Here is a 17528-nt window from a genome sequence, read left to right as displayed (position 1 = left end):
CCTTTAACAAGGTGACCCCCAGATCCCGGCCCCCCCCGTGTGAAATGGTAAGGGGGTACATAAGTACCCCTACCATTTCACGAAAAAAGTGTCAAAACTGTTAAAAATGACAAGAGACAGTTTTTGACAATTCCTTTATTTAAATGCTTCTTCTTTCTTCTATCTTCCTTCATCTTCTGGTTCTTCTGGTTCTACCCCCCGCCCACCTACCCCCCGCCCCAGAGACCCAGGACCAGGCCCAATGGGGGGTAATGCAACTTCTAACCCTACCAAGAGTGGAAACTATAACACTAATAGACCTTACAATAATGGATCACACAATCCCTATCCACCATATACCCACCAATATACTAAAAATCCAGGGAGAGGTCACAATTCAGGTAGGAGGGGCTATAGACGTCATCTACCCTCAACTAACCCACACTATTCTAGCCCATATACACATCCCCGCGCTAGACAATCAGATATAGATCATTGGGGATACTATGATGACCAATCACAGCGGAATCCCCCCAGGGACCCATATAGAGATGACCCCCCATATTCCCCACAAGCCCCTTGGGGGTATGACATACCCATTAGGAACCAATATGGCCCATTACAGGGGAATGGGGTAAACACAGAGGAGACAGGACAATATTCCAATACTGAACACAGACCATTGGGGAATTCACAGACACGTATTCAAGATATTCCCCCAGGGGCGGCCCCTCTGCGAAATAAGACGGCCAATTTTTTAGGAAGGGGCCAAAACAGAAAAGGAAGACTAAGAGAGGATGCCGAGGAGGGAAGCGCAACTACCCCCAAAAAAAGGAGGAGATAAAATGTGAGGGTGTCTTCAATCTCAGTGGGGAAGAATTAACTAGATCTGAGAAATTAACATTAAATCAAGGTTTAAAATATGCCCCCAAGAAGTCATTAAATAAATTCCAGATGTTTTTGGACATACAAAAATACACCAGAAAACTAAACATAAAACGGTATTTTCTCTCTAACCCCATTATGAGAAATTATACTTCAAAAGATGGATACCAAGTAAGAGGAACAGGACTAAGAAATGCATCCCTGTTCAACCCTCCTGGTAAACCAGCTCCCAGTTTTACTGTATTTAAGGAACTGGTTTTACAGGACTTGCAACGGGTGAATTTTAAGAAGGAATGTGTAAGAAAGAATGAAGAAGGGATTGCTTCTCTGTGTAAGAGGAAAGAGCTCATTACACGACCAGCGGACAAGGGGGGGGGGGGGATTGTTGTCCTCAAAAAGGATAATTACCTGAAGCAGATGGAGCTCCTATTATCAGATAGGAATACAAACACTACCCTAAACAAAGATCCAGTAGACAAATATAAAAAAATTCCTTAAAAATATAGTCCAGGATGGTCATAGGAAGGGGATTATTAATGATAAGGAATGTGAATTTTTAATTCCACTGGCACCAAGAACACCCATAATATATTATATTCCCAAAATTCATAAAAACCCTATACAGCCCCCAGGGCGCCCCATAGTAAGCGGCATAGACTCCATGACATCAAGGGTAGGAGAATTTGTAGATCATTTTTTGCAGTCAGTTGTGAACAAAACCCCGGCCTTTTTGAGGAACTCTATGCAGATCATAAAGGAAGTGTCTGAATACACAGTGGAGGATGATGTTTTGCTGGTTACCGCAGATGTGGCCTCCCTGTACACTATTATACCCCATGAACTTGGGTATAAAGCTGCTGAATTTTTTCTTAAAAAAGACCTCTCACTGAAATCCTCTAAGTTAGAATTTATTCTAAAACTGCTTAAATTTTTATGGGGGTCAGTTTTACCTCCAGAGCACCGGGGTAGCCATGGGGACCAAATTTGCCCCAGCCTGGCTGGGCTATTCATGGCCCTTTGGGAAAATGATCAACTTTTTTCCTTAAATGAGCCCCGCCTCCTATGGCGTCGTTACATAGACAACGCCTTCTTTCTATGGAAAGGGGATGTTAAATCACTCAAGGTATTCATGACACTCCTCAGTGCCAACGATTGGGGGATCAAATTCACATATGAATGCAGTACTACATCGGTTAACTTTCTAGACCTGGTTATCTTTAAAGAACGAGGGTCTTTGTTGACTAAAACATTTTTCAAAAACACTGACCGCAATGGATATATACCAATAGACAGTGGTCATCACCCTAATTGGCTTAAAGCCATACCTAAAGGTCAGTTTTTAGGTATAAGACGAAACTGTTCACATCTTACAGATTTTGAAACCCAGGCAGAAATTCTTAAAAACCGTTTTGTAGAAAAAGGATACGAACCCCTCCAATTGGAAAAAAATTTACAAGAGGTCGCCTGTAGGGATAGATCCAACTTGCTGGTGCCTAAAATTAAAAATAGTGACCAAACCAAAAAGGATTTGGAATGGTCCTTTTTGACCACTTTCTCTTCCCATTTTTGGTGGGTAAATAAAATAATTCAAAAACACTGGCGGGTTCTAAAGTGCGATAAGGTTCTGGGCCCGGAGCTCCCTGATCACTCTAAAGTTCTGTACAGAAGACACAGATATCTGTACAGATATTTCTTTATAGTCACATTATTATTTGGTTTTAATTTGAGTAGCACACTGAACTTTTTTTTTTATTAAAAAAAAACATTACATTTAAAGTGGTTGTAAACCCTTTACAACCACTTTTTACTACAGGTAAGCCTATAATAAGGCCAAAAATTGCACAGACCTCTAGTTTGGGATTTTTAAGGCAATTAAATAATTGAATTGATTAAAAAATTAATTTATTATAAATACAAATATAAATTCATAGTACAAAAATTGATTAAGCTTCATAATGTTTGTGGACAATACATAATATTAAAAGACACAGTGCATCATTGAAAAGAATAATAGAAAGTGATACTTCTTACTACAAGATACAATCACCACCAGTGCAAAGAAGGTGGCATCAAGTAGCAGAATTCCAATGCGTTTCAACATATATTTTTCAAGAAAGTCTTCCTCAGGGAAAATTGTATCACAATATTTTTCATGCGTTTAGTGAATAACAGCTAGTGCATTCCCAGTGTCAGAGTGAGAAGGTTTCAGTCCTCCATTAACCCAAGCTGCCACACATCCTCTACAACACCCCAAAAATGCTGTTACGTAACGGGTGACCCCGCCCCCCTCTGACGTCACGGGGAATGCCACAGGGAAGTCCCCGTCAAGTCCCCGTGCGTCAGAGGGGGCGGGGTCACCGGGTGGCCCCGCCCTTCATTATTTAAGAACCGTCAGAAGACGAGAAGCATCACACAGCGGTAGCCTCCCATCATGGATGCGGAGCGGCCCGAGAAGAAGAATGGAAGAAGACGTCGCGGAGGAAGATGCCGGACGAGAACACCGGAGGAAGAACCAGAAGAACCAGAAGAAGAAGAAGATGGAGGAAGAACCCGAAGGAAGATAGAAGACAGAAGATAGAAGAAAGAAGATTGAAAAAAGTAGCATTTAAATAAAGGAATTGTCAAAAACTGTCTCTTGTCATTTTTAACATTTTTGACAGTTTTTTTGTGAAATGGTAGGGGTACTTTTGTACCCCTTACCATTTCACACAGGGGGTGGCCGGGATCTGGGGGTCCCCTTGTTAAAGGGGGCTTCCAGATTCCAATAAGTCCCCTGCCCGCAGACCCCCACAACCACCGGGCAAGGGTTGTGGGGATGAGGCCCTTGTCTGCATCAACATGGGGACAAGGTGCTTTGGGGGGCTACACCAAAGCACCCTCCCAATGTTGAGGGCATGTGGCCTGGTAAGGTTCAGGTGGGGAGGAGGCCGCTCTCTCATCCCCATCTCTTTTCCTGCGGCCTGCCAGGTTGCGTGCTCAGATAAGGATCTGGTATGGATTTTTGGGGGGACCCCACCCCCACGCCATTTTAAAAAAAATTTGGGCGGGGACCCCACACCATTTTTTTTTTACATTTTGGCCGGGGTTCCCCTTACTATCCATACCAAACCTGAAGGGCCTGGTATGGAATTTAGGGGGGCCCCCATGCCATTTTTTTTTAATTTTGGTTCGGGGTTCCCCTGTGGGGAAATCCCATGCCATTTTTATCAATGGACTTTTAGGTGTATTGTTGGACCGACAATTCATTAATAGCTGCGAGTAGTTTTAATTGACTTTTTTTTCTTTGAAATGTCATTTTGCTGTCAGACTGTTCTAAACACGGGAAACGTGCGCCCCTTTACAGGCATACTATAGACACCCCCCAGGTATGAAATTTAAAGGGATATTACACTTTTATTGTATCACTTTAAGCATTATTAAAATCACTGCTCCCGAAAAAACGTCCGTTTTTAAAACTTTTTTTGCATTGAACCATGTCCCCTGGGGCAGGACCCAGGTCCCCAAACACTTTTTATGACAATAACTTGCAAGTAAGCCTTTAAAATTAGCACTTTTGATTATTCATGTTCGTGTCCCATAGACTTTAATGGTGTTCGCATGTTCGAAGGAATTTTTTGCCTGTTCGCATGTTCTGGTGCGATCCGAACAGGGGGGTGTTCGGCTCATTAATAACTCTGGGAGCCTTCTCTGTGAGAACATAAAAAAATTGGTGATGCCCCCAGTCGTTTAATATGGATACTTAAAAATATTTGACAAGAAAGGGTCAGACTCTCTTCCACACTGTATTTATTATTGTTCAGTTGAACTTCTACCCAGATTCCATACATCTGAATTGTCCCTTTATCAGATGATTATTGATGAGAATATTGAAAAAGGTTCATTAATACTGCTTCTCCTTGGGGCACAATCACAATATCTGTGGAAAGGAATGACCTGCCTCCTTACCCTTTTATCAATTACATGGTCCTCAACAAAGTAACAATAAAGACATTAGCAACTCCTATTAGTTCCCAAGGATTTCCAAAAATTGAGGTCCTCTAAGGTTTTCACCAAGCTTAACTTCTACGAGTCCTGGGGGTAGATGAATGAAAGACAACATTTTGCGTCCAGTTTGTCTGAGTACACCACAATGCCCTTTGGGCTCTGTAATGCCCCTGAAACACACATCCAAATAATGTCCAGATCATTCTGCCTCCATCTTTGTAACATCTCCAAAATAGACCCCATCTTAGCCAATAAAACCACAAACCTACTAATTCTTTCTCTGGTTATCTTTTGCCTCGACTATTGCAATTCCCTGCTCATTGGTCTACCTCTACAGAGGCTTCCCCCTCTTAAGCTCATCATGAATGCTGCTGCCAGACTCACCATCTTACCAGTTGTTCAGTGTCCACCACCCCTCTCTGCCAATCCCTACATGGGCTTACGCTCACCCAACTAATAAAGGTCAAGATACTAAAAACAACCTACAAAGTTGTCAGAAACTCTGCACCCAGCTACATCACAAGTCCAACCAAACCATTTTCTTTGCTTCTCCCAAGACCCTTCTGCTGTCTAATTTCCTTGTTACCTCTTTGCATGGCCAATTCCAGAACTTCTCCTGAGCCTTTCCCATTTTCTGGAAATTCTTACCCCAGTCTGTCTGATTATCTCCTACTCTGTTCTCCTGGAGGTGGTTTTTGAAAACCCTTCCCTTCAAAGAGGCCTATCCTGTCCCCATTTTGTAAAGTGCTGTGAAAAATCTTGGCATTATGTGTGATAATAATATGTAATTGATGTACTGTGATAAATGGAATAATCTGGAAATTCAAAACTCAGTGATAGTCTTTACAAGTAACCTTCTCCTGTCACACCTGATTCCTTATATCTTTTCTTCCATAGCAGGCTTGCCAAATTTGCTCAAGGTATCCGGATAGGTGTATGAAAATTGTCCTTATAGCAAGCCTGGAGCTCTCCCCTTATTGGCTGACTGAGTGTATGTAAGCTGAACAGACGTTACAATTGTCATCATAGCCAAGAATATCAGAAAATGTCAATCCTGTGGGTCCTGTCCTGCCTGGTCCTGCTCAGTGGAGCCTATGGTGAGTACACGCATTGTATGTTTGTGGCACATTGTAACATACTGTATGTAGGGATGAGCCCTATATACAGAGACCCAGAACAGATTGGGTTGATTCTTGAGGGTCTCAAAATGGCTATGGAGAGTAACTATTTTGGTACAAAAATAACTATTATGTTTGGACTAAGGGGGTGGCAATGGAAGCTCGTTACGCTCCCAGTGTCGCCAACATTTTTATGAACATGTGGGAGGAGGAACACATCTATGAGAGTGAATGACCACAATTAAAATTCTATCGAAGATACATAGATGATGTTATTATCTTATGGGAAGGACTGGACATTTACACTATGAGTGTCCTTCCTTTCCATCCATCCATATGTTGATATCCCGTGATTTAACACACCATGGAAGAGGTTCCTGCATTGGATACCTGAAACAAAGGCTGATCTGACTATATGCGTCTTACCCCTGTAGGGGTGCAGCTATCTGGTGAGTGTGGAACCTGAGAGGGGAGCACGAGTGTTGATCACTTTTTGCACAGATGTTAGAGTCACGTTTATGGACATTGATTGCACAAGTCACTTCAGACTATTACAGGATATTACACATTTATTTTGTGTTGCTTTTTATACACATATATTTCCTTTACTAGCACTTCAATAGTTTGTTTATGGATGAAGATTTTGGTACATAGCGATTATTGCATATAATTCACATCGTTTTACAAGGTAGTATCTGGATTTGATATAGTGGGCAGACTGTGTCTGGAAGTTCCCCATTGTGTCTGGAAGTTCCCCATTTTGACCACTGGGGGCACATGTTATTCTAACTAAGCAATTAGCTGGATGAAATAATGCTGTGAGAACTTTTAGTGCACTCCCAATGATTTATATATATATCTATATATAGATATATATCTATATATAGATATATATTCTTATCAGCACTTTATTCTGTTTATGGATGAAGATTTTTTTGGGCACATAGCACTATTTGCACTTTTAAAAACCACATTTTTTCCTCTATTTTTCCTTGTCAAAATATTTTATTATATAATGTAGTATGGAAATAACATTGTACAATTGACATATAGTAGTTATAATACAGTCTTATAGAAGATGGTTAAGTGTAAATACATAAATAATCAAATATTGCTTCCATAGAAATAATATATTAATATCAAGAACAAATTAAAATATTAAAGGTAATATATAAGCCTTGTTCAGTATATTGTATATTGTTGTATTAATAATAGACTTTTATTATAATCTTAACAATTTTAAAGAGACTGTTGATTGAAAAATATGAAAAAAAAAAAAAAAAATTATATAAATAAGACAGTAAAGGTATTATGAAATAAAAAAATATACCATAAAATAAAAATAAATAAAAACTAACTTAAAAGAAAGAGGAAAGGAGGTAGAGAAGAGAGGGTAGAGTGGAGAGGTCCGCGAGGTAAGACTATAATCTATTACTACTATATAAAGAAGCATACATTTTAATTTTCTTCATTCAAGTTACCACGGCAATAATACTTGATTATCAAAGGTTTGTGGTATATAATAAGTTATCCAGGGTTTCCACGTTCTTTCAAACTTAGGGATCGTGTCCATGTCAATAGCTATCATTTTAGCATGGGTCATAGTATTGTTCATTTTAACTAATGCTTCTTTTACGATTAAATTAGAAGTTTTCCATGCTCTTGCTATTGTTTGTTTCGCCGCTGTAAATAGTTGCATTAACAATTTGAATTGGGCATGTGTTAAATTATCAGGTTTTAGATTAATTAGTGCTATTGCTGGATCAAAGGGAATGAACTTATCAAATAATTTAGATGCTATATAAAAAATTTCTTTCCAATATATTTGAGCTTTTGGACACAACCACCAAATGTGAAAAAACGTTCCCAATTCAGCGCATCCCCTAAAGCATTGCGCTGAATAGTTTGGTACATATTTTGCCACTCTTGCTGGTACTAAGTACCATCTTGTTAACACTTTATAGCTTGCTTCAAGCTCCAATATATTAAGTGATGCTGCTTTAGTTGAAGACCATATTTGATTCCATTCAGATCTATTCAGTTTTCTATTTAAGTCTTTTTCCCATTTCTGTATATATTGTGGTTCATTGTGATTAGTAGGAGCCAGTGCATGTGCATATAGTACAGAAATAGTACCTCTAGAATGTGGGTTATTCTTACAAATAGCTTCAAAAGTGGACAAGTGGGTTAGAGAAGTTACAGCATTTAATAATGGTGCGAAAAAGTTTTTTATTTGGAGGTATCTGAACAACTCCGATTGTGGTATATTATACATTTCACATAAATTCGGAAAAGAAATGAATGATGAAGAATTTACAAATTTGTACATATGAGTTACATCTCTAGATGTCCATTCTTTGAAGGATTTGGGGTATACCCATGCAGGGTAAAAAGCAGGATTTTTGAAAAAAGAGAGTAAAGGATTATGTAAGGATTGTAATTGATTTTTATATTTGAATCTATCCCAGAGGGAAATAAAATGCTTGGTAACCGGGTTTCGTATTTTTTTGCGATGTTTTGAAGACAACCAGAGTAAGTTGGAAATAGAAATAGGATCACATTCGGCAGCTTCAATAGATACCCAAAGTGGAACCTCGTGATGAGCATGATATTTTGCAATACTCGCTAAATGAGCAGCCCTGTAATAGTATGCAAAATTAGGACACCCTAAGCCCCCATTTGTTTTAGTTAAAAAAAGTGTATTTTGCTGAATTCGTGGTTTGGAAGATCCCCAGATGAATGACATTGTTTTCCTTTGTATAATTCTCAGATAATGTGTTGGGATTGGAATTGGTAAAACTCTAAACAAATAAAGTAATTTAGGTAACAATGTCATTTTGATAGCATTTATTCTACCAAACCACGAAATTGGAAGGTGAGACCAAGAATCAATCATATTTGATAATTTTTTAAATGTCTGAGGATAGTTGGCTGAAAATAAGTCAGATAATAATGAAGTAAGTTGTACACCGAGGTATGGGATTGATTTGTCATTCCATATAAATGGGAGTGCAATTTTTGCAGAAGATAGTTCCAGATTCGAAAGGGATATATTTAGAGCTAGACATTTTTTTGGATTAATGTAAAGACCTGAAATTGCAGCAAAATTATTGAGAGTTGGCATAAGATTAGGTCCAGACACTTGTGGCGAGGAAAGAAATAAGAGAATGTCATCAGCGAATAAACAAAGTTTATGATGACAACCTGCTACTTCAATTCCAGTAATTGTCGGTTCATTTCTAATTTTTTGTGCTAGTGGTTCTATAAGAAGGGCGAAAAGTAAAGGAGAGAGTGGGCATCCCTGTCTAGTACCTCGTTCAATATCAAAAGAGTCAGATTTATAGCCAGCATATTTGACGTATGCTTTTGGTTTGTTGTACAGTGCAAATATCCAGTTAGTGTAGTTTGGACCAAAACCCCATTTCTGTAATGTATATTGCATATAGTTCCAGGCGATAGAGTCAAAGGCTCTTTTGATATCAAGGGAGAGAAAACAAGCAGGAATATTGCGTGTTTTTGCAATGTGTGCCAACAGGACTGCTCTACGTATATTATCACTGGCCTGACGTGAAGGCATAAAGCCTACCTGGTCTCTATGAATAAGTGTTCCAATAATCTTTTTTAGCCGAGCTGCTAAAATTTTCGCTAATATTTTAATATCAATGTTTATCATAGATATAGGGCGATAGTTTATGCTAAGGGAGTCATCTGATTGTGGTTTCGGGATCATACAGATAGTAGCCATTAAGGACTCTTGACGGAATGATTTGTTATTTAAGAGGTCATTAAACGCTTCTGCGAGTATAGGAGAAATAATATCACTGTAACTTTTATAATACAATGCTGAATATCCGTCAGGACCCGGTCTTTTATTTATTTTTAAGTCCTTAATGGCTTCTGTAACATCTTTAACTGTAATATTGTTTTCTAATTGTGTTTTTTGTGCTTCAGTCAATTGAGGGATATTTATTTGGGAGAAAAAGGAATCTGCCTCATCAGTGTTGAATGTATTTGTTTCAGTATATAGATCTTTTAGATGTGATTTGAATTTCTGTACTATTTTTTGTGGATTACTAGTGTATACATTATTACCCATTTTAAGTTTTATAGGTTTGAAAGATTTATTAATGGATTTTAAAGCCTTAGCTAGTAAAGTACCATGTTTGTTAGATTTCACATAAAAAGTATGTTTAGTTCTACGAATTGATTTATCAGCGGAGTTTGTGAGAAAGAGATCATATTCTAGTCGTGTTTTTTCTAATTGTGTTCTAGCAGAAGGAGTAGGATTATTTTGAAAGGACATATACGCTGAATTAAATTCCGTTTCTAATCGTTTTGCCAAATTTTTACCCTCCCTTTTAAGAATTCCTGATTGTTGTTGAAAAATACCTCTAAGGACCGGCTTATGTGCTTCCCATAGTGTAAGAGAGGATATGTCTATACTGGTATTGATCTTTAAATATTCCTTTAATGCTAATTCAATGGTTTTGCGGTGAATCGGATGTTTAAGTATTGAGTCAGGGAGGTACCAAGTAGGATCATGAGCTCTAGGTATAATAGAAGCAATAGTGGTACATACCGCATTATGATCCGACCAAGGAATGGGAATGATGTTGGACATGATTATTTCTGGTGCCATACCTATTGTTATAAATATATGGTCTATACGGCTAAATGTTTTATGCGGATTTGAGAAATATGTGTAATTTCTTCTTGTTGGATTAGATTCTCTCCAGGAATCAACCAATTTGTGTCTGGAAAGAAGCTGAGAGAGAGACCATTTAGTTTTGTATTTTGGTGTGATATATGGGGTTTTGTCTAGAAATGGGAGTAGTACATGATTGGAATCACCGCATACAAAAATGGAACCCATTTTGTGTGTAATTATAACTTGAAAAAGATGTGATAAAAATGATAGAGGTTGACGGTTGGGGGCGTAATAGGAAACCACTGTTATAGGGGTGTCCATTAGATATCCTGTTAATATTAGATAACGTCCTTCTGGATCTTTGATTTCAGAGTGTAACGTGAATGGTGTAGTACGATGGAATGCTATGAGAGTACCTCGTTTTTTGATGTTAGCTGAAGCTGTAAACACTTGTGGGTAGGATTTACTGAAAAAGGTGGGAGTTTTAGATTGTGTAAAATGCGTTTCTTGGAGACATACAATATGTGCCTTTTTAGCTTGAAAGGACCTAAATGCTTTTGTTCGCTTGTGCGGAACATTGAAACCTTGGACATTTAGTGAAAATATATTTAAAGGAGGCATGTCAGAAGATTCCGTCAGCTAAATATAGTTTATGAGATAAACTTAGTTCAGTGATAATTGGACTTACCTTCGCGGACAGGAAAGGGAGAAAAGGATAAGAAAGTTCAGAATAATTTAACTTAAAAAAGAAAATAGAAACATAAATTGTTATATAGCATGCTAGTACAGTAAAAACACATAAGAGTACAAAGATTGCCCGTGATGAGGAGTAAAACTCTCCATCAGGGGATAAAGGACCTTCTTCGAGTCCCAACATATTAATGTGGGGATCCGAGGAAAGCATGTTGGGGCACATGAAGCATCCGTGCACTGGGGAATCGCCTAAGAAGTATAATATACATCTCAGGGATGTAATAGTTCTAGCCCTATCTATATATTTCGAGGCATATATAAATTAAGGTCTAAGATAATATAATAATAAATGAAATGAGAGGAGAAATCTCTCAGAAATATATTTTATAAAGCTAAAGTAATGAAAAAGATTATTCACAGTAATGGTGTAACCAAAGTTTGTTCATAACATTGAAAATGAGATACTCACAAACTTTGTTATTTAGTTTCAAAACTGAAAATTACTATATAATTACAAAGTAACTCAAAAAACTGCTACTAGATAACAATAACAAGTGAAAGACCCATAACTACCTAGTTCATAAGCAATAATGGATCTTAGGCTGGGAAGTTAAAAGGACAATTTCCAATATTTCAGATATAAGAAAAAAAAAATATTTGATTTGAGCTACAGATTCAATAAATATTGACATTGAATCTGAAGATAAAAAAAATAAAAAATAAAAGGGATCAAGTGGAATAATAAATTATTACTAAAATAAACTTTCAGAAATAATTCGTAGAGATATATAAATTTATTTAGCATTTTTAATGCATCTCAATTTATGAGATATATATCCTGTTGTTTATGTGGGATAATATGCAAAATTAAAGCATCCCTTAAATTTTTCTTAGCCCTAAAAATGAATTATATTAACAAAAATTGAAGAATTTTATGTTATGTAAGAATTTACTCAGTCCATGGAGTCATCTTGTCCTTGGGGTGAAGTTGCAAATCTTCCTCTTTTATGCGAATGGTAATTTCCATTTCTTGCCTCAGAATGTGTTGCATTGTGGATGGAGGAGGCTGAAGCTGACCTTCTTCTTGTAGCAGTATTAGATGAATTCCCATCAATTAAATTGAGGTCTTGAAGTGCTTGTTGGAGTTCATCAGCTGTTCTGCAGGATACTCTAGTGCCTTGGTGGGTGAATCTTACAGAAAAAGGGAAGCCCCATTGGTATTTTATATTATGGCGTTGTAATTCCATTAAATGTGGTTTCATTAATCTCCTCTTAGTTATTGTTAGTTGGGAGAGATCAGCAAAGAGTTGGTAATTATTTCCTTGAAACATGAGATTGTTTTTTTCTCTAGCTGCATTTAAGAGCTGTTCCTTTGTCCGGTAAAAATGGAATTTTGCTATTATATCACGCGGGGGTCCGTCTACTTTTTTGGGCATGAGAGCCCTATGCACTCTGTCCATTTCCATCCTTTCTAATGGTATTCCTGGCAATAGTTCTTGGCATAATGCTGTTATAGTTGCTTGAAGATCTATGACCGATTCTGGTATCCCTCTGAATCGCAGGTTTGATCTTCTAGCGCGATTCTCATAATCTTCCAGTCTGTTCTGCAATGTTATATTTTCTTCCTTCAGAAGGTCAATTTCAGTTATAAATTCTTGGTTAGTGCTTTCAATTTCCTCCATTTTAAGCTCCAGTGAGGCTGTGCGTTGTCCTAATTCTCTAATTTCTTTGGTTAAATTAGTAGTTATTTGCTCTGAGGTTTTCTTTAGAGCTTTATTAAGCATTTTTTCGAATTGTTTCATTATGCTAGTGGGAACTACAGATTCTTGAATTGTTGTATGTGATACAGTTAAATCAGTCTCTGAATCAGAGTCCCCAGGGGAGATAATTTGTGACATCTTTGGCTTATTACTCCTCTCTGAGGTAAATTTGCCTGAGGTGACTGGCGCTTTCTTTGTGATATTCCGCGCTTGTGTGCCGCTATTGGGGGTCTGTTTTGTCTTATTTCTGGCACCCCCCAGCACCATTTTAGTATTAAAATGTTCCCCTCACCTCTCAGGAGTAAATGCCTTAGTTTATTGTAGTTTTATGACGGCGGGCTGTCAGTGTGTGTCGGCTTTCTTCCCCTCACGGAGCGGAGCTCTAGCCTGACATGTCCGTCCCGCTAGCCTCCGCGCATGCGCCCCTTTTTCCTCTATTTTTATTGATGATGTTTTTGGCACAATAGGATCATTGTCTTGGTAACAATTTGCACTTGCACATGCACTTTAGAACATTTTCAAGATCGCTTTGGTCAATCTATTACTAAGTCTCTTGGCAGTGCCACCTACCTCTTTATATTGCACTCTACTTCACGTGGTGAAGTTTCCAGGGGAGGCAGCAGCCATATTTACACCTAAGCGTGGAACTATGCATATACAGTATATAGATGTTGCGTTGTATTATATGGTAGTGTGTAACAATGTATTACTGGCAGTTATAATAGGAATGTGTTTATTTTCTCAGGTTTCGGCATTCCTGTCATCAGGCCCCTTATCTCTGGTTACGAAAGGCCTGTGAATGGTAAAAACATCGTCCCTGGTTTTGGGCCATGGCATAAGTATATTCAGGTACAATCACTTCTTTCTGTAGGGGTCCCCCAAGGCTCTGTCCCTGGAACCCTTCTCTTCTCTATCCACACCTCCTCATTTTGTCATTTGATAACCTTCTACGGCTCCCAGTACCAGCTCTATGCTAATGACACACAAATCTATCTCTCTATTCCCCACCGCACACCTTCAGTCTTCTCTCACATTACTAACTTACTAACTGACAAATCAGTATCACACCACACCACTTCTTCAAACTCAATCTTTCTAAAACTGAGCTCATAATTCTCGCCCACCCCTCCCCTACCCATGCCCACCACCCTTACTTTCAATAAAGAGCAATAATACAACTATAAGTCCCCCCCCTCATGGCAGGGTGCTATGTGCAATTCTGGACTCTGGCCTATCCTTTCAGCCCCAAATCCAATCACTGTCCTAACTTTGTAGACTTCACCTCAACATTATCTTCAAAATCTGCCCCTTCTCAGCCAATGAAACCACTAAGCTACTCATTCACTCCTTTGTTATCACTCACCTTGACTATTGCTAGCTCCCTTCTCATACGACTGCCTCAGCAAAGGCTATCCTCCCTTTAGTCTATCATGATTGCTATTCCCATGGTCATTTCGCTTACCAGCTTCTCAGGGTCTCTGCCAATCTTTCCACTGGGTTCCATGCCATGTCTGCCACTTTTCTCTGCCAATCCCTCCAATGGCCTCCATTCAGTGTCCTCCACCCCTCTTTGTCAGCCCCTTCACTGGCTTCCATTCAGTGTTCTCCACTCCTCTCTGCCAATCCTTCCACTGGATTCCATTCAGTGTCCTCCACCCCTCTCTGCCAATCCCTCCACTGGCTTCCACTCAGTGTCCTCCACTCCTCTCTGCCAATCCTTCCACTGGATTCCATTCAGTGTCCTCCACCCCTATCTGCCAATCACTCCACTGGCTTCCATTCAGTGTCCTCCATCTCTCTCTGCCAATCACTCCCTTGTTATCTCTTACCTTGACTATTGCAGCTCCCTTCTCAAGGGATTCTTTGCCAATCTCTTCACTGGCTTCCATTCAATGTCCTCCACCCCTCTATGCCAATCCCTCCACTGGCCTCCACTCAGTTTCCTCCACTCATCTAGACCAATCCCTCTACTGGCTTCCACTTAGTGTCCTCCACCCCTCTCTGCCAGTCCCTCCACTGGCTTCCATTCAGTGTCCTCCAGCCCTCTCTGCCAATCCCTCCACTGGCCTTCATTGAGTGTCCTCCACCCCTATCTGCCAATCACTCCACTGGCTTCCATTCAGTGTCCTCCGCCCCTCTCTGCCAATCCCTCTACTGGCTTCCATTCAATGTCCTCGACCCCTTTTTGTCAATCCCTCCACTGGCTTCCATTTATGGTCCTCCACCCCTTTATGCCAATCCCTTCACTGGCTTTAATTCAATGTCCTCCACCCCTCTATGCCAATCCCTCCACTGGCCTCCAATCAGTGTCCTCCACCCCTCTCTGCCAGTGCCTCCACTGGCTTCCATTCAGTGTCCTCCACCCCTCTCTGCCAGCCCCTCCACTGGATTCCATTCAGTGTCCTCCACCCCTACCTGCCTACCACTCCACTGGCTTCCATTTAGTGTCCTCCATCTCTCTCTGCCAATCACTCCTTTGTTATCACTCACCTTGACTATTTCAGCTCCCTTATCAAGGGATTCTTTGCCAGTCCCTCACTGGCTTCCATTCAATGTCCTCCACCCCTCTATACCAATCCCTCCACTGGCCTCCACTCAGTATCTTACACCCCTCTATACCAATCCCTCTACTAGCTTCCATGTTGTGTCCTCCACCCCTTTCTGCCAGTCCCTCCACTGGCTTCTATTCAGTGTCCTCCACCCCTCTCTGCCAATCCCTCCACTGGCTTCCAATTCCCCAACAAAAACATTCTAAATGCTAACAACAACATACCAAGCCATACACAACCCAATTAACATCTCCAGTCTTGTCTCAATATATCACTCAAGCCGTCCTCTCCAATAATCCCAAGACCTCCTGCTCTCTAGAATCTCCCTTGTGACCTTCTCCAAAGCTCACCTTCAGTAAAGGGGTGGAGGGGTAGGTAAGAAAATGTGTTACGTCAAAGAATGTCAAGGGGCATAAGATGGCACTAGAAGTACCTAGGAGATGAGCCGTTGGCAAACTGAGAAGGTAGACGCCTGCCAAACATCAAAGAGTGAAGATATGTGTAGAAGCTTTCTCCTTCTATCCCCAATGGCAAAACCTCTCTATATTCCAAGAAAAGAATACAGTCTTGCTGGCATGGATACATATAACCAATAGGAGGGCTGAAGGTGCTGCTTTGGATTTCTGCCAGTGTTAGCAGGATGTCTGACTGCCTAGATAATTACAGTGCCTTGAAAAAGTATTCACACCCCTTGAAATGTTCCACATTTTGTCATGTTACAACCAAAAACGTAAATGTATTTTACTGGGATTTCAAGTGATAAACGAACACAGAGTGGCACATAATTGTGAAGTGAAAAGAGAATGATAAATGCTTTTCACATTTTTTTTACAAATAAATACGTGAAAACTGTGGGGGGGGGGGGCATTTGTATGGCGCCCCCCCGAGTCAATACTTTGTAGAACCCCCTTTCTCTACAAGTCTTTTTGGGGATGTCTCTACCAGCTTTGCACATCTAGAGAGGGACATTTCTGCCCATTCTTCTTCTTTGCAAAATAGCTCAAGCTCTGTCAGATTGGATGGAGAGCGACTGTGAACAGCAATTTTCAAGTCTTGCCACAGATTCTCAATGTGATTTAGGTCTGGACTGTGACTGGGCCATTCTAACACATGAATATGCTTTGGTCTAAACCATTCCATTGTAGCTCTGGCTGGATGTTTCGGGTCGTTGTCCTGCTGGAAGGTGAACCTCCGCCCCAGTCTCAAGTTTTTGCAGACTCTAACAGGTTTTCTTCTAAGATTGTCCTGTATTTGGCTCCATCCATTTTCCCATCAACTCTGACCAGCTTCCCTGTCCCTGCTGAAGAAAAGCATCCCCACAACGTGATGCTACCACCACCATGTTTCACGGTGGGGATGGTGTGTTCAGGGTGATGTGCTGTGTTAGTTTTCCACCATACATAGCATTTTGCTTTTGGGCCAAAAAGCTAAATTTTGGTCTCATCTGACCAGATCACCTTCTTCCACATGTTTGTTGTGTCCTCCACATGGCTTCTCACAAACTGCAAACAGGACTTCTTATGGATTTCTTTAACCAATGTCTTTCTTCTTGTTACTCTTCCATAAAGGGCAGATTTGTGGAGAACACGACTAAAAGTTGTCCTGTGGACAAATTCTCCCACCTGAGTTGTGGATCTCTGCAGCTCCTCCAGAGTTACCATGGACCTCTTGGCTGCTTCTCTGATGAATGCTCTCCTTGCCCGGCTGGTCAGTTTAGGTGGACGGCCATGTCTTGGTAGGCTTGCAGTCAGGGCTGGACTGGGACAAAAATTTGGCCCTGGACTTCATCCAGACTGGCCCACTTTGACAGGTCTCTCCCATGACGGCTTGCCACCCAAGCCCCCCCCCCACTAGCCATTAGCCGTTCTACATTATTTCTCTTATAGACAGTACCAGTGGGGAAGCTAGACAT

General features: G+C 40.1%; 1 protein-coding gene across 9 annotated transcripts in view; it reads left to right on the top strand.

The window, feature by feature from the left end:
• LOC141129995 (chymotrypsinogen 2-like) overlaps window positions 1-17528 on the top strand; it is a 64020-nt gene that overhangs the window by 19910 nt on the left and 26582 nt on the right. For 5 of the 9 annotated variants that reach the window (XM_073618014.1, XM_073618004.1, XM_073617997.1 and 2 more), the window contains exons 2-3: window positions 5746-5945; window positions 13813-13916. In XM_073618014.1, coding sequence (XP_073474115.1) covers window positions 5894-5945; window positions 13813-13916 — 156 coding nt within the window. In that variant the 5' untranslated portion in view covers window positions 5746-5893. The remainder of the gene's footprint in view (window positions 1-5745; window positions 5946-13812; window positions 13917-17528) is intronic. The other 4 variants (XM_073618017.1, XM_073618020.1, XM_073618023.1 and 1 more) reach the window with 1 other exon arrangement.

The sequence above is a fragment of the Aquarana catesbeiana genome, linkage group LG01, assembly GCF_042186555.1.
Source record: "Aquarana catesbeiana isolate 2022-GZ linkage group LG01, ASM4218655v1, whole genome shotgun sequence".
In the NCBI taxonomy this organism is placed as follows: Eukaryota; Metazoa; Chordata; class Amphibia; order Anura; family Ranidae; genus Aquarana; species Aquarana catesbeiana.
Note: the sequence above shows the minus strand (reverse complement) of the source record. Positions and strands in the feature narration are given on the sequence as shown.